Genomic DNA, 23365 nt, shown 5'->3' with positions numbered 1-23365 from the left:
TTTTTGATTTGTTGCGCTCGTATTTTGTGAACAGTGTTCCGCCATGTTTTGTGGATGTTGCCAAAGAGAGCATGGAATCTGTGACTGGACTGGAATGGGGCGTCGACAATATGTCAGGTATTGTGCCACTGAACTGATTTTGTATATAAGCTTGCTGCTTTTATTTATGTAAGGAAGTGACTGAACGGTGCTTACATAAACAATAGTTGCCAAGACTGTGTTTGTAAGAAACGAAGCAGGCGGCGCCCCAGGCGCTAATGACGCGGTCTACATTCTGAAGCCCTACATCCTTAATATCAGTGTCAGAAACTAGCCTGCGCAACGCTGTGTTTGCGGACCATGTCAACCGCCGGAGAATCACGCCAAGACGTGAGTGCCTTACGGTGTCCGACGGGAACGATCCAAGCCCGGGTGGAGCGACAGCGAGGTGCTAGCGCTTTCGGAGCCCTGCACAGACGCGGTACACGGGTCCGTGCGCGCGCTCCGGAAGCATCCATCGACGTCGTCGCGTGGGCGATGGGCGTGCACGACACCGCACTGTCCGTCCGTCGGCGGTGTGACCGGTACGGGTCCGTGCACACGCTCCGGAAGCATCCGTCGGCGTCGCTGCCGCGTGGGCGGTGAGCGCACACGTCACTGCGCCGTCTGTCGGTGGCGGTCTGGTGGGTCCGACGGGATGGCGCCGCTAGAGTCTTGCAGATAACGCAGGTCAGAGCTCAGCGCAGAGCGGGGCGGTCCGAGCAGTTTCAGGGCACCTGTACCATCCACCTCAGCGGTGAGTGGAGCTCAACTCGCGATCGTGTGGTGCAGACAGGTTGCCAGGTATGTCGAGCTTGATCTATGCATAGCACGCAGGAACGATATATCTGATTTTCATTTCTAACGAGGGGAGAGACGGGGAAGAGTATGAGAGGGTAGCGGATGGACTGTACTCGGGGCGGGGTCGCTGCCCGCCGCCAGCTAATCGCCCGGCATGCGTCGTGGAGGGCGTTATCAGTGCTGGGTGTCCAGGCACATGTCACAATTCCCTGAGACACATCCGCGCTGGCCGCTTATCGACCTCGCGCCAGACACGTCTCGCAGCTGCAGATAAGGTGGTAACTGGGAGCGAAAAATCTGGTTCCCTGTGCGCGGAGCAACAACTGCGGCCGACGCGAGTGCTTGCATTGGGTGGTGGTGGTGGGATGCTGGTCATTTCTGAGCGCGGTGGCACGAATTGTTTGTCTTGTTTGCAGTGATCTGTTGAGTCCCAGCGACAAGACTGCGTAAGTGTGCGTACCCCGAACATAAGGAACGTGGTACGTAGACAAAATTGACGTTATCGACATAACACATTTTGGAAATGGCTGTGGAACGAATTCAGCGCCTCGAGTGGCCCTCCACCCATTTCCAAAAAGTTACGCTTGGAAACGCTGTTTGTGACGGAAAGTGAAGCTATTTTGCTGCAGATGGCTGACAAGTCAAGTACCCTGAATACCCTGCAACTGGCTACCTCCTAGGCGTCTCATCAGGGGGGGGGGGGGGGGAGCGCCGAGCCGTTCCCCATTTGGCCCACGGCGGCACCCCTCCCCCGGCACCAGTTGCAGCCCCTTATATCCGTTCGGTCATCAGGTATGATCAGGCCTATAACAATCTGCAATCCGATCAGTTGACTGGGCCATTAATTTTAGTCTCCGATTACTCGATAACCCAGTTTAAAATCATTTCAACTCTTTACAAATATGCATCTAAACAATGCCTTCATTCGCGTTTCTGATATTAGCAATAGATGCCGCCACATGTTTTTTGTCCGTTCTGGAAATCAACAGCTGACGGTGTGGACGCACTCAGCGCAGGGGATTCAAAACACTGCTTTGTTTTCGGTGAGAGGGGTGACGGTGTGATTGGGGAATTCGGTAAGCTCATGTGTGGGGTCTTGGGGATATTGTGTGGGCACTGTCGGGACGTTTGGTGACAGGTATGTGTATGGGCTTGTCTCATGCCATTTGGAGGGCTGCTGTCAGTTTAATGGTCATAGACTTACTGTTTCCATTGGCTTTACTGCAATCTCTAGCTTTCTTCCACCTCATTTTGAACCTTGCTTGGTACCAACCAGTCAATTTGGTTCATGCTTGGGTGTTCAGAAAGGTGCAAAATGTTATGTTGATTCTTATCCTGTAAGCAGACTCATTGTGGTACTAGCTATCTTTTGTATGAATATATGTATATATATATATATATGTATATATATATGTATATATATATATATATATATATATATATATATATATATCTGTGTGTGTGTGTGTGTGTGTGTGTGTGTGTGTGTGTGTGTGTGTGCTGTGTGTGTGGTGTGCGTGTGCGTGTGCGTGTGTGTGTGTGTGTGTGTGGTGTGTATATACATATGTGCTCTTAAGCTTTAAAAGCTCTATTTCATAAATCCTTGCAAATTGGAAAATTTGATCTTCACCTCAGATTTTACAGTGATATCCAGTTCATACCCCTCAGCTGTTGCTCATTCTTGAATTAGTTCAATCCTCATCAGCCTGTCAGAAGCATAGTTGCCTCCACAGTTGACACTGATTCCATTTTGGTTTTTATGCATTTCCACTTTTGGATGGTTTAGATTTCCAGTTGTATTATTCTAGTGCATGAGCATCACCAGAGGTTGATGCCTCTAGTCTGGCTAGTGGCATGGGGATCTAGCTGATGCTGAGAGAGATCTAAGCATGGTCTGCAACCAAGCTGCAGAAATGGTAGGATAGAGGCTGGTGAGCACATACAATCTCAGTGCTACCAGACTCGAGTGAACCCTATCTGCCATTGGTGATGTCCCTGCCCTTCTTAAACCAATGTCAGAGACATGCTTGCCAGGTGCAATGAATCACTAACAACATCCAAGTTTGACATGTGGTGGAGTCAAAAGAACTTTCTTTAAATAACATTGGTAAGCCAGGTGATAATGCAGGCATTCAAGACTGCTAATGGATGACATGGGGGAGGATGAAAACTGATGATTTCAGGGCTAAAGTCTTCAAATAGTATGACCACTGATAGTGCTAGCTTCTCCATCCTCCAGTGGTCATGTTCTTAATCATTCTTCTTGCCAATATTAGGCTTCCACTTTCCATATAGGCCTTGAGCTATTACCTTACCCCAAGTAGCCAAACTAGGGGTATTTTTCTAAGTCCTGAATGTAAATAGTGCAGAAACCTAAGTGTTTGGGAATGAATTGTGCCATGCCATGCCATGTAACAGATGCCTTTTGTAACTGTTCCTCCTTCTTGTGGGATCCATTTTGGGATGTCAGTGTGCAATTTAAATGGTCTTGTGGTTACAGGACTCTGGTTATTTTACATTATGTAAGACAATATTTGTATTTTGTGGCAGATGCTGGTTGAATAGTTGAGTAAAATAAGCTACCCCCATGACATTTCACAGATGTAGTATTACAGGATGAGCATTGGGAAAGATATCACAGAGTTTGCAGTTGCTCACTACAAAGAAAGCTCCGCACTTAATAGCCAGCCATTTAAATGGAATAACCAGCATCATTGCCAGCTGCCCACCTGATCAACTAAACACACAGGTATTCTTCTTCCAGTTTTATCTAAGAACAAGAAAGGGCAACAATGGGTGTCAGGACAGGGATGAGTGGAAGCTTGGCTGAAAAGCAGCCCTGGCCTTCCAGTGTAAGTTCCAGCATTTTTTTTTCTCAAATTGTTTTGATATATGTGTTGATGTGAATGCTAGTGTGAATGAAAATTTGTGAATGTCAATGTCATTATGAAAGTGATGATTGTAAAAGTATGTGGATGTGACCTCGACGCTGTCCTCCACATCGCTGCCTGGTTGCTGGCAGCACAGCACCCCTTGCTTGGATTTCACCATTCACATCCCACATCGCCCTGTTCGTGGCCATTGGCCAGAGCCCCCCACCAGTATGTGTCGGCGCACGTTGTGACGAAGCCGTCGGGGTCTCGGCGCCGCCCTCAGGCCGCGTCCGAGCCGTTGACGGAAACGTACCGGACTACTGTGGACGCCCCCGACGCCAGGTAACGGCGCCGCCGCGTGCGTGCGTGCGTACGTGCGTGTAGAGGAAGACTTGTCAGCTTTCTTGTGGCTGCTGTTGGCATTGCTCGCTGTCGTTAGGCTGTGCAGAGACGTCGCTGCTGGGGCACATTCGTTTTGGGCGCGGATTGCCACTCCATGCGGATCAAACGTTTTAGCCCGTTGGAACCAACTAGCTGTGGCTTGTCGATATCAGAGTCTCTTTGAGTCTGTGCTTCAACAACCTCACGTCCTGCACGGTGCACTGCTGACGTCAGTCTCAAATTCGAACGCAATGCAATACATGAGTAACATGCTTCACAATTGAATGAATTTTGAATGATTTGTTGAAACTGAGTTTTACAGTTAAGTGCTTACCATTCCATTTTGAGAGCCAGTTCGACGTTCCGTTTAGTGCTTGTGGGTTGTGAGTGTGGTATTGGTCACATATTGGTTGTGTCACGTTGTAGTCGAGAAATTACACCGAAAGCTAGTCAGCTGAAAATGGAGGGCACAGTTTTATAGTGTGTGAGTTACGCCTTCCCGCGCATATCAAGAAAGCCAGCTTTCTGCTCGCTTTGATATGATTTTGAGGGTGCCGATAGCGTCATGGCTACGTTGTGCGTCTGGAGCGGGACCGAGTGTGCGGGGTTAGATTCCAGCTACGCCTACGCTTCCCGTCAGGGTGAGAGGCGGGTGCCGCCATGTGACGTCAGCAGCTGAGTGCGCCGTGAAGACCCAGCGGCAACAACGTATTGCGGCCATGGCTTGTCACAGTATTTGGAGTCTGCTCACTCACTTGTCTATTTTGTTTCTGCCTTGCGTCGAACCTTATGGCGTGGTGAATAGCGCGTGCTACGTGTTTTCACGCTATCGCCTGTTTTATGGTAATCCATATTTCCTGTTCAAGTCAGGGTGCACAGTTATTTTTTAGATGAGTGATCGCACATACTGTACGGATCGTGCGACCAAAGCTAATGTATTTTTTTAGCGGATTGGGGTGTCTGGCTTTTTGGGTGTCTTCTGAAATAGGACTTCGATTCAACTTTGCCTAAATTGTAAATGTACCTGCGCAAATCACAAGTCGCCATTCGTATTTAAGTGAGCGGGCCTATCAAGACACTTTCTATAAAGATTCCAAGAGACAATCGTAACTTTAAAAAGTAACTCGTCTGCTCCAACAGCCGCAAGAACGGCAATCTTTCCACCCTGCGCTGTCTGTATGGAGTTGACCACTCCGCAACGGTATGACGTAAAGCGTTGACCTCATTTACTTGTCCAGATGGTGTGGTAGTGAGAGTGCCGGAAGCTACCACGGGACCCGCGAGAGAGGGGGGGGGGGAGGGGCAATGCACGGTGAAGTCCGGAATAATACTCGGCTACTAGGTTCGGGAGAGGACAAAAAAGCTTAGTGAGCATCGTGATCTCCACGACACTCCTGCAACTGATGCATGCGGCTCAATGCCTGGAATGGATCGCCTTAAGTGCCAACCAGGCGCATACGTGGACTTCTATTGATTTGTGACAAAAGCATGCGATTTTTGCTGTGCAGTGAAAGTCAATGATTTTTTTACGAAAGTGTACCGGTAAGATATTGTCAACACTCGCTGCTGGCCGACTTTGTGCGATCAACTCATCGTAAGTGTTTTTAAGACGTGTGTGTTGTGAATGTTGAAGCACGTGCGACGGTCTAAAAAATAATATGGCTGTGATTTCGGAAGCTCGCCCACTGTTAGGATTAAGTTATAAGGCAGTTTCACTCCCTGATTAGGTTATCCGTCAGACTTTATCGCTCGATATATTTCAGTGAGATTGCTTGCGCTAGTTCGATCCGAGGCAGACATAAATTAGTAGCTGGTGGCTGTTCATAAGGACGGGAAGCATGCCGACCCGGGGCCGCGGCGACCACCGGCCTCCGTGCCACACGCAGACGAGGAAGGGCGTGAAATGCATCTGCCAGATCTGCATGTGCGGCCGTCACTCGTGCCCGTACCACCAGGCCGAGTGGCAGATGACGCCGGCTGAGAAACAGTCGACCGAATACAAGGAGATGTTCTACCCGAAAGGTGACGGACGTCAGCCGTCGTGCAAGCCCCATAAGCCGATGGACGCGGTGAAGGAGCCGATGGAGGACCTGACGATCCAGAAGCAGGACTTCACTGGCCGGTGCGCGCGCCGGCCGGACTCGTTCAAGCCGGACCTGGAATACCTCGGCCCGTGCCAGCCGCTCGAGGCCGAGACCACGTACGTGGTAGACTTCCCCCGGCGCGAGGGTAGCAAGCGGAAGCCGATCAAGCCGCACGGCCGCATTACCGACCACCGCGCGCCGCTCTGCGACCGCACACAGAACCGCGTCTCGTTCCGGCCGTACAACGCGGCCGAGGCGGCCGACGCCAAGCCGCCGGCGTGTCGGCCTCGCCAGGGCCTGCACGGCGTGGAGCAGCCCATCAGCACGGACACGACCAACCGCACCGACTACTGCCGCAAGCCCATCTGCGTGGACCGCGTGCGCGCGCCGCACGATCTGCACGTGTCGGACCAGCCGCTGGACGACCGTACCATGTACCGGCACGACTACCCGGCCAAGGAGCCGCCGTGCAAGGAGACGGTGCGCCTGCCCGAGTGGCAGCCGCCGGCCGTGCCGATGGACGGCCAGACGATCCAGCGCTGCCACTTCACGCCGAAGCAGCCCGACTGGAACCCCAGCTACAAGCCGCACCGGCAGTACGAGCAGCCGTGCCAGCCGATGGAGGACCGCACCACGCAGAAGGAGTCGTTCCGCTGCTACCCGCCGCGTGAGAAGGAGGAGTACCCGTGGATGAAGCGGAAGCCGTACGACGGCCCGTGCGCGCCGATTGACGGCGACACGCTCTACCGCGAGAACTACGGACCGAAGGAGGGCCGCCGGCCACCGCCGGCCAAGCCGCCGGCCGGCCCCATTCAGGAGCGATGCCCGCTGCTCGACGCCACCACCTACCGCAAGGACTTCGTGCCGCGTGCGCGTGACGCGGCCGTCTCGTGCAAGCCGGACCGCGAGTACGCGCCGCCGGAGCGGCCCATCGACTCGGACACGACCTACAAGAACGACTACATGGGCTGCCCGGGCCGCCGGCCGGCGCCGTTCGTGCCGCTGGCAGGCGTGCCGTCCGACACGCCGATGGACCTGCGGACCACGCACAAGGCCACGTTCGTGCCGCTCCGCTGCCCGGCCGAGGGGCTCAGCTCGCGCCAGAACCCCTGCTACCAGTTCGTCGACTGCAAGGGCGAGCACGAGCTGTTCGAGAAGGCCAGCGACCCCATGTGCGACACGCTGCAGTCTGGCTTCCAGCCGCAGCTGGCGTAGGGCGGATGGTGTGTACGGCAGATGGCGTTGGTGGCGATTTACGGAAAATAGGTGGCGCTGCTGACGGAGTTTATGTGTGCGCGATTATTTTTGGAAATCCTTTTGTTTGTTGATTGGACTGAGAGGTTTTAAATTCAGTACGTGGCCGAATTCCTTGACCAAACAACGTCTATGTCGTCCGTCTGTCGCGCGTTGATAAAGTCTAGTCGTAGCCGTTGGCGTGTCCGATTAATAAGCATCAGCGCAATGCTGCAACAGCTAGCGCCTCTCGGTGCACGCAAATTGTATGGTCGCGAGTATTTCGGTGTATGGGGGGGAAAACGAAAGCAAATACAGCCTCTGTTATCAATTGCTGAAGTGCGCCGCGGTCTGTGGGAGTATCGAACATTTCAGTCGACATGTCTCCCATATCTGCCATACGTTTGGAGCGCTACTTTCATTCTGCCCAGTATCAGACCATAGCGGATAAAAATGGATCTGCGTGTTAACATAGAAATGTAAAAGTAGTTTATTAGCGTTTTTTTATTGGAATCATCTGTCGTATTTTTGTGTTGATCCTACTTTCCTTCGACACCGAAATTAGCGCGATTGACGATGTCCGTTGGACTCAGAGCGGTATATTTCGATGAGCCGTCGTGTCGCCCTCTTTCTTTCTGAGCGCGTCTCCGAGCTCCTGTCTCCACTGCCCCGCCGTCACTCCTTCAGCTGGCGGGCGGTGCCTAGCCTGTCTGGCGGATCTCACTCCTCCGCAGCCGCCCCCAGAGACCCCAGAGCCAGCGTGTCCGCGCTCCCTCGCCGCGGGCTCGATGGCCATGTGAACGGCGCCGCTTGTCTGACGGCGTCTGTCTGTGACCGTTGGCAGCGCGGCCTCCGCGGCCGGGGTCGGCTGGGACCGCCGCCAGGGGGGCGGCCGTCTCCGGCCCGCCTGCGTCTGGCTCACCCTGCTGGCCGGCCTGGCGCTGCTGGTGCTTCTGGTGCCCGGAGCCGAGGTGGCCCGCACCCGGAGCCGCGCCGTGGACTCCTGCAGGTCAGGGGACCGCCGCTGGTAGTCAGAGGGCCGCCGCTGGTGGTCAGTGGACCGCCGCTGGTGGTCAGTGGACCGCCGCTGGTGGTCAGAGGGCCGCCGCTGGTGGTCAGAGGACCGCTGCTGGTGGTCAGAGGATCGCCGCTGGTAGTTCGTGAACCGCCGCTGGTGGTCAGTGAACCGCCGCTGGTGGTCAGTGGACCGCCGCTGGTGGCCACTGGACCGCTGCTGGTGGTCAGAGGACCGCCGCTGGTGGCCACTGGACCGCTGCTGGTGGTCAGAGGATCACTGCTGATGGTCAGAGGACCGCTGCTGATGGTCAGTAGAGTGAGACTGGTGGCCAGGACACTAAGGTAGCTGTGAAGAAACTAGGACAGTAGTCATTTATATGCAGTGAGCTTTAATGAATCAGCACGCGTACACAATGCCAATTGGTTCATGTTGGCAGGACCCAAGCGTCTGGTTTGTTACGGTGTTCCGCGCCGTTCCCCTTACGTGGTTCACGCTGTGCTTTTGTATGGGCCTGCTGACGCCCCCTTCCCCTCATCACACGTTCAGTGGACACGCTACTTCACTGAAGAAGGGGGGCACGATCGCGACATTTTTGTTTCGTGACGAACAGGGCTACCGCTGACAAACGCGTGCTCATGGCTGCGTTGCATCCGAGCGTGGCGTCATCTTTGCGACATGATCACCCCGGTCAAACACTGTGTAATCGCTGCATTAGGCGTGCCACGGCGACATGCAGACGATTACGGGTTACAGAAACGAACGATTGAAATGACGCAGGTGGGGTGTTGACTGTCGGGATTGCATTTTAACGCTGCATTAGGGTGTCGCTGCCTTTTATATACGCCGTGATGTAGACCTGCCTTACCGGCAAGTTAGTAACAAAGTGGCTTTAAATGGCTGTTGCACCTTAAGTGTAGTGTTGGTGTTATTGCACTACATGTAGTGCTATTTATGCCGTCCCACGTCACATCTACCGCGTTATATCTATCACACTTCACACCTTTCGCGAGCCACATCCCCCTCGCGCGGCACGTCTATCACCCGTTGTATCTCTCACACGCCACATTTCTCAAGCATCACACTCATCACACGTGGCAGGTGTGGCGTGCGACGTAAAAACGTCTCGTCTCGGACGCGTACACCCATCTCGCGTCCAGCCTACGGTCCGCCACACCTCGTCGCCATCGGTGCGCCTCCTCACGCGCGATGGCGCCGCCTGCTCGCGCCTGACGCCTCACGTTGCACGCCCCCCCGAAGCGTGACCGGCCGCCCTGCCTCCTCCGCCGCAGCATCAGCCTGGTGGAGAGCATTCCGATCGGCCTAACATACAACTCGAGCGTGAGCCACATGTCGACGTTCGACGCATGGCAGCGGCTGCTGCGGCTGGCCACCGGCTCCGTCTCCATCGCCTCCTACTACTGGACGCTTCTGGGCAGGGATGTCGTGCCGGACCCGTCGGCCGCCCAGGTGCGAGGATGTGCCGCCGCCGCCGCCGCCGCCGCCGCCGCTCAGAGCGGCGACGGGAGGAGGGGCGCGGCGAAGGCGGTGTCTGGCGGTGAAGCGGACGCGCAGGCGGTTGGCTCAAGTCGTGCTGGGGTGGGGGTCGACACCGGGCTTCGTTTTGCGAATCACATGGCCACCGTCGCCCACTGTCGCTCACTTCCAAATTCCGTCTGTTGTTACTCCATGCTGAATGTTTGCTCTAAGGCGAGTGATCTGACAGTGATGCTCTCATGCTCATCGCTTTTAGAAAATTACCGGCTCATTGCTGACGCACTTGCTAAAAGCCGCCGAATGGCGTGGTCTAAAAGCGCACCACATCACGGTATTGCTCAAGGTGCCGCAGCTCCGTTCGAATGCCCTTCTCTCAGGCCTGGGCTTGACATTCGGCCGGAAGTTTGCGCAAGAAGCACGAGCCTGTGGCAGGTCATTGCGTCCTAGGTGTCTCTTCCTCCCGTCTCTGGCATTCCTAGGGGGGCCATTTCTCCCGCGACGAGCCGGCTACAGTGATCGCCGACCGGTATTGCCCTGCCGCCGACACTGAGCGCGACCCCGCTGACACGTGCGGGACGCCTGTGACGTCACAGGGCGAGGAGATCTACCGCCAGCTGACGCAGACCGGACTGCGGAGCGACGTCACGCTGAAGATCGCGCAGAACACCCCCGACGGCAAGAGTAACGACACGCAGCACCTGGCGGACATCGGGGCTGCCGAGGTGGGGCGGCCCGGGGCCGTGTGGGGCCCGTCGGCGGGGCCGTCGGCGGGGCCCGTCGGCGAGACCTCTCAGGGCGCGCGGCTTCGGGGCGGGCCGTGTGTTGACACGCGCTGGAATTGCAGACGTTCCGCCGCTGACACGGGCGGAAGCCGTGTTTACGTCTTGAATTAGTCGCTCCAATGCGCTGCTAAGCCCTCCCATAATGGAAGCGAATGCAGCTGATAAGCCCACCGGCGGGGCCGTCTGATCCGTCGCGCTGGGCTGTCGGTGCGCTTCTCACGATCTGGTGTATTCCGGAGCGTGCCAGACCAGGCCGCGGGCAGTCTCCGACTGTGGACATTCCGGAGCGTGCCAGACCAGGCCGCAGGCAGTCTCCGACCGTGGGCATTTCGGAGCGTGCCAGACCAGGCCGCGGGCAGTCTCCGACTGCGGACATTCCGGAGAGTGCCAGACCAGGCCGCGGGCACTCTCCGACTGTGGACATTCTGGAGCGTGCCAGACCAGGCCGCGGGCACTCTCCGACTGTGGATATTCTGAAGCGTGCCAGACCAGGCCGCGGGCAGTCTCCGACTGTGGACATTCCGGAGCGTGCCAGACCAGGCCGCGGGCAGTCTCCGACTGTGGACATTCCGGAGCGTGCCAGACCAGGCTGCGGGCAGTCTCCGACTGTGGACATTCCGGAGCGTGCCAGACCAGGCCGCGGGCACTCTCCGACTGTGGACATTCCGGAGCGTGCCAGACCAGGCCGCGGGCACTCTCCGACTGTGGACATTCTGGAGCGTGCCAGACCAGGCCGCGGGCAGTCTCCGACTGTGGACATTCTAGAGCGTGCCAGACCAGACTGCAGGCAGTCTCCGACCGTGGATATTCCGGAGCGTGCCAGACCAGGCCGCGGGCAGTCTCCGAACGTGGACATTCTAGAGCGTGCCAGACCAGACTGCAGGCAGTCTGCGACCGTGGACGAACCGAGCGCGACGTAAGACGCATCGATTAATGTCCGTCTCGCCGTCCGCCGCGCTCGTACACGCCGTGCATCAGCGGGCAGACCTGCTCGCCGCCCGCTGCCCGGTTCGGCAGGGAGAGAGAGAGGGAAGGAGCGCCGGTGGTGTCGCCGCCGCCTCCCTCGGGCGCGGCGGGACTCTGACAGGTCGCGGGCACCTCCAGGTACGCTCGCTGGACTTCCCGCGGCTGGTGGGCGCCGGCATCCTGCACACCAAGATGTGGCTGGTGGACGCGCGGCACTTCTACGTGGGCAGCGCCAACCTCGACTACCGCTCCCTGACGCAGGTGATGTGACGGCCGGCGCCGAGTGCGACTCCCCGACCCGGGCGAGGTAGGGACCTCCTCGGGCGTCGTCACAAATCGGCGCTCAGTGCTAACCTGTGGCTTGTCGCACAGGCTACGTGCATTGGCCAGACGTCTTGTAGATCGAAGAGGACTTTGGTTGCTCGTTGATTGATCGCTCCCAAGCGCTGAAGGCGTTGCTTGCGCACTGTGATCACTGAGACGTTGTCGTCTTTCCCAACGCCTTGTTACGCGTTTGAGCTCTATATTGGAATCACTGATATCCGTTGCAGCAGCTGTGCTATTGAGTAAGTTTCCAGATGCCAGACAGGCCATATGTTAACGCCACAATGGCCAGTTCCAGAACCGTTGCTTACGCAACTGATTCAGTGAACTGAACACCGTCCCCGGCAATCAGTTTCTCTACGAAGGCTGTGTGGGCCCCTGATGTCGGCTGTTTTTCCTTGCCACGTCTGCGTCACCACCGTGTCCGGCTGCTTGTCTACTGCACATTTTAGTTGCGGGTGTATCGCCTGGTTGGAGTGTATTCAGCGCGCTCTGTGTGTAGTTAGGCGAGGGCGAGCCGCCCTGGTGGCACAGCGCACGCGTCTGGCAGGTGACCTGATCACCGTCGCGACGATCACGCCCGTCTCCAGCCGTCGTGACCGCCGTCGTGACCGTCGTCCCCCTGCTGGCCGGGCGGCGTCGCGTTCCTTCGGGTCGGGACCGGTGATGTCTGGTCGTCGGGTCGGGACCGGTGATGTCTGGCCATCGGTCGGGACCGGTGATGTCTGGCCGTCGGGTCGGGACCGGTGATGTCTGGCCGTCGGGCGGGACCGGTGATGTCTGGCCGTCGGGTCGGGACCGCGCTGGCCGCCTGATAACATCGCCCGCCGGCCGCCTGCCGGCGCCGCTCACGCGCGCCTCGTGTCCTGCCGTCAGGTGAAGGAGCTGGGAGCCCTGGTGCAGGACTGCAAGCCGCTGGCCGCCGACATGGACAAGATCTTCCAGGTGGGCACCAAGGGACGGGACTGAGCCTTCGGAGGCGATACTTTCGGAAGGCTGTGGTGTCCCTGCGGCTAGGTTCACGAAGCGAGGGTCTGGCAGTGTTCGGTCTGGAATGTTGTGTCTGTTCGGTAATATTGGAATTGTTGTCACGATACATAGCGAAATGAACTGTATTTTACCCCTTATTCGACTTCGTTGAGCGCAGTTGCCTCGTGTGGCCAGACGAACAGCCGGCTCATTGACGTACCATTGTACCTTAGTATTGGGGAATATCTGCGCATGAGCCTCACATCAGTGATCATCCGCCTGGCACACTTGTGAAAGACAAACTCCCCATCCCCAATGCACTGATCAAACAAATGTGAATGGGTTCTCAAAGATGCCTGACCCCATAAGCCTACGGTCTAACTGGCGAGGCCACAGACCTAGAGAGCCTGAAACAAGTACAGAATATTCAACTCGAGGGACCCGGCTCGGTCGTCCCGATCAGCACCAATTAAAGGAGCTAATCAAGTTAGGTGTAGCTTATGAAGACAACGAAGATGGGCATTAGTTATCTTTGTAACCACCGATGACAGCTGCATGCAGTTTCAGCAACAACGGGCGTGATGCGTGGTAAGTTTGCTCCGCATGTGCCGCGAAGTCTCGTCGCGAGCTCAGTTTCCTTGAAATATTACGATGCGAGCGGTGTCGGCAAGATGAGAGGTGGTCTCGGCAAGCAAAGCACGTGACACCGTGAAGCCGGCGGCGCGGAGTCGGCGAGTGCACCTGCTGCACACGAGTCACTGCGGCCAGCGGTGCAGTCGGCGACCGCACCGCTGGCCGATCCGTCGCTCCGCGGTCGGCCGACGGAGGAGCGACCGATGCCACATGTTTGGAAACCCCCGCCAGGTGTACTGGCTGGTGGGCGGCGACACGGGCCGCATTCCGGACGAGTGGCCCGACCAGTACCACACCGACATCAACAAGGACAACCCGCTGCCGGTGTCGCTGCCGGACGAGACGGCCTACGTCTACCTGTCGGTGAGGACGGCCTGCGCATCCTGGCGCCCAGGGTAGAGCTCGCCACGCGGCGTGGGCGGTCCGGAGCTTCGTGTGCAGCCGCGGAGCCGGCACGGAACGTCGATCCGGCTGCTGTTTTCTGTGTTGGCAGGCCGCTGGTCCGGGTGATCATCGCATGACCATGTAGCGTTGCGCGTACATGATCAAGGTCGTGTGTGTCGGATTAAACGCTGCTTTCGGGGGTGGCTCTCGCGTACTGGGAGGATCTGTGAGGGATAAGAGGATCTGTGAGGGGCTCGCCCCCGTCCTCAGACCACCGGAACCTCGGTATCTCTGTGATGCTTACGGGTGTCGACGGGCTCTCCCGATCTGTTCTACCATTTGATCATTGAAACAATGGAGAATGGTGCAAGGGTCGTCAGCACAAACTGGGGCGGAGGGGGGGGGGGGGGGGGAGACGTTACCGTCAACGGATAAGTCACATCACATCGTAGGTAGTATAACTCTAGTTTACCGATCCTCTGGAGGGTGATGGGGAATTTTGATAGGATTATTACAAACACGTTGACGATACAAATATTAAAGAAGCTCATCTGCAGACCTTTTCGCAGCGCATTCCTTAAGGGAACAAGTGTAGGTTTTCAGCATTGACAGTTTGCAATGGCGAACATTTCGGCAAAACGAGTGATTCATGAAACAAAAACCATATATATATATATATATATATATATATATATATATATATATATATATATATATATATATATATATATATATATATATATATATATATATGTATATATATGTATATATATGTATATATATATATATATATATATATATATATGTATATATATATGCATGTATATATATATATATATATATATACATATATAATTGATAATGAAAAGAGTTCAGACATAAATAAAAGAGTTCAGACAAGCGACCTATTTCCGTGTGTGTTCCTTTACTCCGCTTCTCAAGTTCTGGGTATCATTTTGTGGGGCATGTTGCATCGCGTAACGACCACTTCAAATTCGGCCTTCTGGCCCTACTGTACATTACGTATTTCACTGTGGATCTGGGCTTACTAAAGGGCATTCCATTTCTTGAACAAACGGCCGCGAGCTATGGTTTTCGAGGCCAGTATTGATTACATTGGCCGAAGAAGTTTTGAACATTTGGGTAAAGCAAATGTTTAGAGAGTCAGCTAGCCTCGGGGTTCTACCTCAGACTGCGCACTTGCAACGGCTGGAAAATCTGAGGGTCGTTCAGTTTTCAAATCAATGGAGGCAAGCGCGACAGCCTTTTACGCAAGTTGTGCGTTGTGGTCGATAGATAAATAAATGAAACAAATAAATGAATGAAAAGTAAATACGAATAGATAAATTTGTTCGTTTTGGTTTTGGTGGTCCGATCCGTTGTGATCCTAACGGCCGCACTCGTCGCCCATTTCTTGCCTTCACTCATTTGATTTTCATTTTGACGGCGCTAGGGGCGCTGTGTCGGTCCCAGTCCCCGCCTTTACTGACGTCTGATGCCAGCGGTCCCGTCCGGAGGTGCCCAGAAGTCCGCCGCTTCTGTTTCGCACGCGTGACCCTGTGTAGCAGCTGGTGCCGCGGCTCACAGTGCCCGCTGCGTGACCCGTGACCCGCCGTGACCGAGAGCTCGCCGCCGGCGCTCTGCCCGCCGGCCGCACCTCTGACGTGACCCGTGACCCGCCGTGCCCCAGAGCTCGCCGTCGGCGCTCTGCCCGCCGAGCCGCACCTCGGACGTGACCCTTGACCCGCCGTGCCTCAGAGCTCGCCGCCGGCGCTCTGCCCGCCGGGCCGCACCTCGGACGGCGACGCCATCGTGCACACTATCGACGCGGCGCGCAAGTGCGTCCACATCGCCGTCATGGACTACTACCCGATGCTCATCTACGGCCGCTTCACGTGAGTGTGCCGGCCCGAGAGGTCCCGGGGGGCTCGGGACGGGAGGCCTGGGTTCGAATGCTTCCAGCGGAAGCAGCTCAAGACTGACGAGCTTAGCGGATTTGAGATCCGTCTCGTGGCAGAGACGGGTCCCTTTGTGTGCGTTACCTCTGAAAGAGGGATCGATTAGTGTGGATGCATGGGGTCTCATAATACGATGGAAGTTGAACGCTGTGTGTCAGCCGTTCTCTGAACGGAAACGGCTTCTGATAACGTCACGTTCGGTAATGCGGTAACTGAGACACAAGAGCTCGAAGGGACGTTCTCTTCGTTCCTTGTTTTGCTTAGTTTGTTTTCCCCAAGCGTTTGGAAGGATCACCGCCAAAGCACGAGCATATGAAGGGATAAAACGAACTCGGCATGTTATTCAACTCGATTCCAGCTTAGACGTCGTGACCGCGAGTTGCGTAACGTCGCTGAGGACCAGCCGAAAAGATTTGTTTTGTTTTGTTTTGAGAAAAAAGTTTTGAAAAGATTTGTTCGATATTTTTGTGTTTCGGAATCGCTGCACCGTAGGTTTCGATGGACAGTGCGTGATCATGTCAATCAAGCGCGCCGCCTGACTGATAATGCTTCGCCAGCTCTTGGTTGCGGCGGACTTCAGCGTCAATGTGCAGCGTTCTGGTGGAGGCTCGCGTGCCGTGAGTCCGCTGCCGGACCAACAACGCCGCTCCCATGCCGTCTGGCGGGCACACAGAACCTTTGGCCCGGGGCTGTCCGGCGGCCGGGGCGCCGCCGGACACGGGCTGCGGCCGCCGGCGGGCTGGTGGTCAGCCCGGGTCAGAGAGGGTCCTCACGGGCGTACCGGGCTGCGGCCGCCGGCGGGCTGGCGGTCAGCCGGTTCAGAGAGCTGTCCCCGCGGGTGTACCGGGCTGCAGGCCGGCTTCAACGCCTTGAAGCGGCGCGGCCGCGGGGTTCCGGGGTCGTGGGAGGTCCGGGCTCCGGGAAACAGAACGGCCACGGACGGTTAGATCCTGCGGCTTCGCCGTCGGATAAAGCGGAACTATAGCGATAGCTATAGCGCTCCCCGGAACGGCGCTTCCCCACTCCTGCTGGCGTCTGTTCGGCCGCGGCGGCCTCGCCCCGGCGGTCGGCGAGTCTCCCCGAGGCCCTCGGTCGTGTCTGTTGCTTGGGCGCCGCGGCCCGACGTGGCAGTCGGCCCGCTGGGGCCCAGTGTCACGTCGAGCAGGAGGGGCTTAACTGGCCAACTGTTGAATGTTGCGCTCAGACTGACCGCCCCCCGAGCGTGCTGGGGTACGCTCGGGGGCGGCCAGTCCGCCAGTCCGTCCAGTCGCTGTAGTCACTGGGGCACGCTCGAGGGCGGTCAGTCCGCCAGTCCGTCCAGTCGCTGTGGTCACTGGGGGCACGCTCGGGGGCGGTCAGTCCGCCAGTCCGTCCAGTCGCTGTGGTCACTGGGGCACGCTCGGGGGCGGTCCAGTCCGCCAGTTCCGGTCCAGTCGCTTGTAGTCACTGAGGCACGCCGGGTGGGTCAGTCTGCCAGTCCGTCCAGTCGCGTAGTCATGGGGCACACGTCGGGGGCGGTCAGTCCGCAGTCCGTCGAGTCGCTGTGGTCATGGGGCACGCCGGGGGCGGTCAGTCCGCCAGTCCGTCCAGTCGCTGTGCGTCATGGGGCACGCTCGAGGGCGGTCAGTCCGCCAGTCCGTCGAGTCTCTGTGGTCACTGGGGCACGCTCGGGGGCGGTCCGTCCGCAGTTCCTCCAGTCGCGTGGTCACTGGGGCACGCTCGGGGGCGGTCAGTCCGCCAGTCCGTCCAGGTCGCTGTGGTCACTGGGGCACGCTCGGGGGCGGTCAGATCCGCCAGTCCGTCCAGTCGCTGTGGTCACTGGGGCACGCTCGGGGGCGGTCAGTCCGCCAGTCCCGTCCAGTCGCTGTGGTCACTGGGGCACGCTCGGGGGCGGTCAGTCCGCCAGTCCGTCCAGTCGCTGTGGTCACTGGGGCACGCTCGGGGGCGGTCAGTCTGCCAGTCCGTCCAGTCGCTGTAGTCACTGGGCACGCTCGGGGCGATCAGTCCGCCAGTCCGTCCAGTGCGCTGTGGTCACTGGGGCACGCTCGAGGGGCGGTCAGTCCGCCAGTCCGTCCAGTCGCTGTGGTCACTGGGGCACGCTCGGGTGCGGTCAGTCCGCCAGTTCCGTCCAGTCGCTGTGGTCACCGGGGCACGCTCGGGGCAGTCCGCTGCTGTGCGGCCAGTCCGCTGCTCCGTCCAGTCGTGTCAGTCCGACACGTGCATATACCCTTCGCGTTCGTCAGTCAGTGTACGGGCTGCTGCGTCCGGTGGATCCCCGCTGTGAGCCCGGATTTCTGCCACGTGCCTATACGGATATACACGTGCAGACATACGTACAGACAGACTGTTTCTGTTTGGGGCCTTTGGCCATTTTTCGTATAATTTTATTGTTCACCATTTGTGTGTGCCTTTTGTACGCACCTGTATGACTTGAAACCGTAATAGCCACCAGACGGATGACTTCCAATATTTTGGCACTGGTGCTGATACTAATACAGACTTTGTTGGGGAAATCCGTAAATGGCTCGTGGCTCTGGCGACCTCTCGTGGAAAAACACGAGAACGACGTAAAAAGCGCGTCGTCATAGTCACGGAATATAACCGTCCGCAGTCACTGCAGCGTACGGGTCGTTAATGAAATCCAGCACGCCCGGCTGTTGCGTGATGACTGTAACTGATGTTGAGTGCCTGCGCCCTAGGCATTGATACATCGTCGGTTATTTCGGTAGTTGAGTGTTCGTGCCATGCGCCCTCTTGTCATGTTTCGTCTCCCGCCGTTCGGCGCGTCTGTCCGGCATGTTCGGGCTCCCGTACGGTGCGTTCGTTCGCCATGTCGCCATCCTGTGTTTCTGTGTCGTGCCGTCCACCTGCCCATCCACCTACCTTGCGCCGGCCTCCGCGCCGTTCCCCGCTCGCAAGGCTCACACCACTCTCTCAGTCCCTCGCCCGCTCGTCACCTTCCCAGGACTGTGCCTCAGTCACCCGTGTTTGCCCCGACAGACCTGACTTCACATCCGGGCAAGGGCTCTCCGTCGCTCGTCTGTCCAGCCGGCCTCTGCCGCGCGCCCTTCCCTCAGCCCTCGTCGGCTTCTCCCGCGCGCCGCTGCCCCACCGTCGCTCTCGGCCGCCAGGTTCTGGCCGGTGATTGACGACGCCTTGCGCCGGGCGGCCGTGGACCGCGGCGTCGAGGTGCTGCTGCTGGCCAGCCACTGGAACCACACGCACGCTGACATGTACCACGGTCTGCGCTCGCTGCAGGCGCTCAACGGCACGCGCAAACACATCCGCATCGAAGTGGTGAGGCGCGGGGAAGGGAGCGTGCACGGCCAGGTCTGGGTTCGAGTCCCGGCCGTGGCTGCTGCAGCTGGTGGGTCCCGTGAGCTTATGCACGGTGGTGGGCGCCGGACACCCGCTAAAACGGAACAGCGGTTTGGCGGTCGCGGATTGCCCCGGCACCGCGGATTGCGGTGCCGGGGTTATGGAGCGTGATGGAGGAAAACAATGAATGTTATCATGTGTTCCCATGTGGCGGTTTATTGCTGCGGGGGTGTGGAGAACGTGTCCGCTGTTCCACTGAGGCTTGTTTGTTATTTGTTGTTGGAAATCTCGACGGAGATGGTGACCCCGATCAATCGGACCAACAAACCAGACGCGCCACATATGTACCTTTGTGTAGTGTGGGTGTGGGTGTGTCTGTGGGTGGGTGTGACTGGTTTATGGTTGCAGCCTAACAGGGAGTACGTGCGGAACTGGAGGACTTTGGCTCTTCGAGGATGTGTCTTGGATTGCCAAATTCACCTACGCGGCTCCTTACTGCACCTTCGACCGCGCGTCAGGCGTTTGGGTGGAAATCCGCGTTGTTATTGCGGTGATAGTCTCAGATATTGTGCCGGTCCAATGGCCGGTTTTATTGTCTGTTGGGTGCCGCCACTGGAGTTGAATGTCAAGACCTGCTTGTGAAATGTCTCGCATCGTTCCTCGTTTTCGGCTTTCGAACCTCCTTACCTGTTAACACATTGGGTCGACAAAAATCGTCATCGAGTTAAATGCGTGGAACGTCCCGGCGTTCTCTCTATTAATGTGATAGTTTTTTGTTGCCAGAAGTGTTGGTTTTTGCTCTAACAGTTTTGCGCCGTTTCTGTCTCAGCGTGGGTCCTGCGGGCGTCTAGTCCGCGGTAGTATTTTTCTTCACTGTGGCAGCGCTTTTTCCCACGTGGCAGCGCAGTCGCAAAAGGAGCATTCTTGCAATTGCTGACGAGTTCTTTGCTAACATGTCTGTTTTGAAACGAAAAAAATGTTCTACTTGTTTGAAAAGTGTCATTACAGCACTTGTTAATAGCCCTGCCTGCCTAACGGCAAGCTGGGCGCCTTTCGCAATGTAAATCTTCATTACGACATTACCACTTGGCAGCTAGCCGATAAACCGTTCGCCCACGTCTTGCGTAACTATGTGCTCGACGTTCCAGCGGATGTTCGAAGTTCCGCCGTCGTCCGGACAGCAGATACCGTACAGCCGAGTCAACCACAACAAGTACATGGTCACAGACCAGGTGGCCTACATAGGTGGGTGGGCATGACCTGCGCGCACAGGCGAGGCTGCGGTGGAACTGGGTGCGTGGGAACCACGCGGCAGTTTGCGGCCTGAGTGGCCCTGCCGGTCCGGCAGTCCCCTTTCTAGAAATTAATATCTGCAGACACCGATTGCGGCGTGGTGAAGCTTCCGAGAAAAAGAAGGGCGGAGTTCCGAGAGTTGCGCTGTGTAAATTGTCAGACATTTCCGTACGAGCTGTTCCATAAGGCTTGCTACATCTGTAACGCTGTAATCCGAACGAGATATGGACTTTTCGTCCGCGCAACACTGGCAGCTGGCTCAACAATTCGCCAGTTGCAGAAAAGCCGCATGACAGGTCGAAACCGGGCTGGATTTGACGAGCTGACGTGCCATGGGGACGAGGCCACCACCGTCTGGCAGAGGGGAGGGGAGGGCGGGCAGTGTTACTGGCGAAAGCCGGAGTCGATGTGTGTCACTCACAGATTGGCCCGTTTTGGGGTGTTTTGAAAAATCTGTGTCGGACATTACAACCGGAAAGATAAGGACTCGAAACGAACTGATCAGTGTAGACGAGTGAACGGTCCACAAACCATAGAGGTGTTCCGGTATTGTCGGACCTATATGCGCGCCAGTTGTCGACAGAAGACAGTCGACGACAAAATCGTTTTCTGAAACCAGTCTCGGATATTTCGTGCTCTGATGTAACCCGACAGATTTGGTCCAGAGCATCTATACAGGCGTGGAGTTCGTTACGCTGTGACACATCCATGGAAAATATTTGTTTTCGTGGTGCTAATTCTGTTGCAGTCTCCAAAACCGCAAATCAGTAGAATTAAGCTCGCCAGGGCTGACAGGAATGGCCGAGGCCAGGTCATCAGCCAACCACTTCCAAGCGACTTGAGTGTGAAATAATCGTGTGAAATCTGCGAGAGACCCCCGCCCTCCGGCTACGTGCTCGTGCCTGACACCGGTACCGCCCCGCAGGCACGTCCAACTGGTCGGGCGACTACTTCGTCAACACGGGCGGCATCGGACTGGTGGTGAACTCGTCCAGTCCGGCGTCGGCCGGCGCGCTGCGCTCGCAGCTGGAGGCCGTGTTTCAGCGCGACTGGCAGTCGGACCACTCGCGCCCGCTGGCCGACTTCGACTGAGACGCGGCGCGGGTCGCCAGGTCGCCGCGCCCGAGCCGCGAGCGACCTGGTGACCCGGCGTCCGAGCGTGGCTGGCCCGTCGGAGTGCCGGCCGGCTGCGACGCGCCGTTCTCTCGGCAAGGCGGAGCGGACGTGGCCGGCCGGCTTCCGGCGAGTGTGCGGAGCGCTGACCCGACCTAAGGGATCTCAAGAGATTGGAGGCGGCCGGCTGCTGCGAGGTCCTGCAAAATCCTACAGAATCGGCGGCTGTCGATGGGGCTGTGTCGTGTCTCTGTTCCGGGGCCGCGGAACAGAATGCTGCTTGCTGGTGTGTGTGGCGGAGTGTCGTTGTCTTGATTGTTCAGGACGATGATTGTGAGGCCAAAGTTCGTATTTTACCTTCTGCACCTGTATGCTTCGTGGCTGGTCTATATAGCGTTTTGATTTGATCGTCCCGACTCTCGGAACGGCGGCGGACATCGAATCGTGATTAACATCCGTGTGCATGTATCCATCTCTAGGATTCCATTTGTGATGTCGTGCCTGCGGGCTATGGGCGTCTCCGGTATGCAACCTGGACCCAATAAAACCGACGCGCTGGTGCTCTGACCACTCTGCGATTGGACGGCACCTGGTATGTCGCAGGGAGCCGACGGCAAGTTGGAAACTGAATGCCGAGCAAACGCGGCGCCGACGTCCCGCGGCAGCGGACAGTCGGCTGGGGGGAGTGGGGAGGGCGGGTAGGAGGAGCCCGAGACGCCACAGCCGTGTCCAGGTCAGGGTGGGCGGCTGGGCGGGTCGTCTGCCCGGCCTGGACCGCTATTCGTTCTCAGATTGGTGAGCCTGTGGCGTCCCATCGTCAGACGACGCGTGTCGTCACCGGGCAGGGTCATCAGTTGCTGTTTTGGCGTGGACGCGGCCATTTCATGAGGCTGGCGTACATCGTGATAGTTGATATCTTCCGAATAAGGTTAGGATGCATTTGAAACTGACGCGCTACAACAGACTGTCACTAAATCAGCATCGAACTCAGAAAAACACGACTGCTCCCAAACAGTAAATGATTCGTCTGCCAGTTTACGTCATAATGGAACACAGCACAAATTTCAGAAGAAAAAAATGACTTTAAACGGGCCTTTCAGAAAAAGCTGACAGTTCCATAGTGCCCGTCTCGCCAGCGCTGACGAATATAAGCCCCCGCCTCCTCCCGCTCATCCCGCCGTGACGCAGATGACCTGTCGGGGATTCGGGCAGGTTGTCGTCGGGCGATGGGCTCGAATAGCGTGCTCGATCCACTACGAGGCTCCCTGGGGGCTGAGTAACTAATCTAGCGAGGGGAGACGCGGAACGGCTTCACTCGACAGCTGGTTCATCAGTGGATTCTCTGCCCGAGCGGCGACCTGTAAACAAGTCACGGAAAAGTTGAAACGGGAAGGTTGTGTGATTCGTGTGTGCGTTTCGTTTTACGTCTCATACGAACCGCACAGGCCCGTTAAGCCCATGGGCTGAACGGTGTGCTGAACATAGCTGTCGACCAAGCGTGTTCCTTTGCGGCCACCGTTGCGTTTGCTACGATGGTTGCTTTTCATTACGGTTGGGATCTGTCGTGTTGCATTTCTGGGAGGTGATGTATAATGAGTGGCAGTCGGCCGCATCGAAATCGAAGGCGCCCAATGTGACGATCCCACCCACGTCCTGTCAGCCACCCGACAGCCCTATGTTCTGCCCCGAAGCGTTTCACCACTCAACTCAGTGAGTGGATGAG

The 23365-nt window shown here is 57.0% G+C and overlaps 1 protein-coding gene across 10 annotated transcripts; it reads left to right on the top strand.

Annotated features, from left to right (window-relative positions):
- The first annotated feature begins 687 nt into the window (after positions 1-687).
- On the top strand, positions 688-22193 carry LOC119094615 (5'-3' exonuclease PLD3). Of its 10 annotated transcripts, none has more exons than XM_037217702.1 (13): positions 688-708; positions 3584-3671; positions 3976-4034; positions 8235-8399; positions 9698-9875; positions 10496-10624; positions 11789-11911; positions 12851-12919; positions 13808-13939; positions 15719-15855; positions 19050-19215; positions 20385-20481; positions 21455-22193. In XM_037217702.1, the coding sequence occupies exons 2-13, from the start codon at positions 3612-3614 to the stop codon at positions 21619-21621; spliced, it is 1482 nt and encodes a 493-aa protein (XP_037073597.1). In that variant the 5' UTR covers positions 688-708; positions 3584-3611; the 3' UTR covers positions 21622-22193. The 10 variants fall into 10 exon arrangements, with proteins under 10 accessions (XP_037073597.1, XP_037073589.1, XP_037073595.1 ...); XM_037217694.1 differs by having other exon boundaries at positions 698-775; XM_037217700.1 differs by lacking the exon at positions 688-708 and adding an exon at positions 1052-1094.
- Positions 22194-23365: the final 1172 nt, after the last annotated feature.

The sequence above is a fragment of the Pollicipes pollicipes genome, unplaced genomic scaffold (genome assembly GCF_011947565.3).
Source record: "Pollicipes pollicipes isolate AB1234 unplaced genomic scaffold, Ppol_2.1 Scaffold_4002;HRSCAF=4701_pilon_pilon_pilon, whole genome shotgun sequence".
NCBI lineage: Eukaryota > Metazoa > Arthropoda > Thecostraca > Pollicipedomorpha > Pollicipedidae > Pollicipes > Pollicipes pollicipes.
The sequence above is the reverse complement of the archived record's forward strand: the minus strand, read 5'-3'. Positions and strand labels throughout refer to the sequence as shown.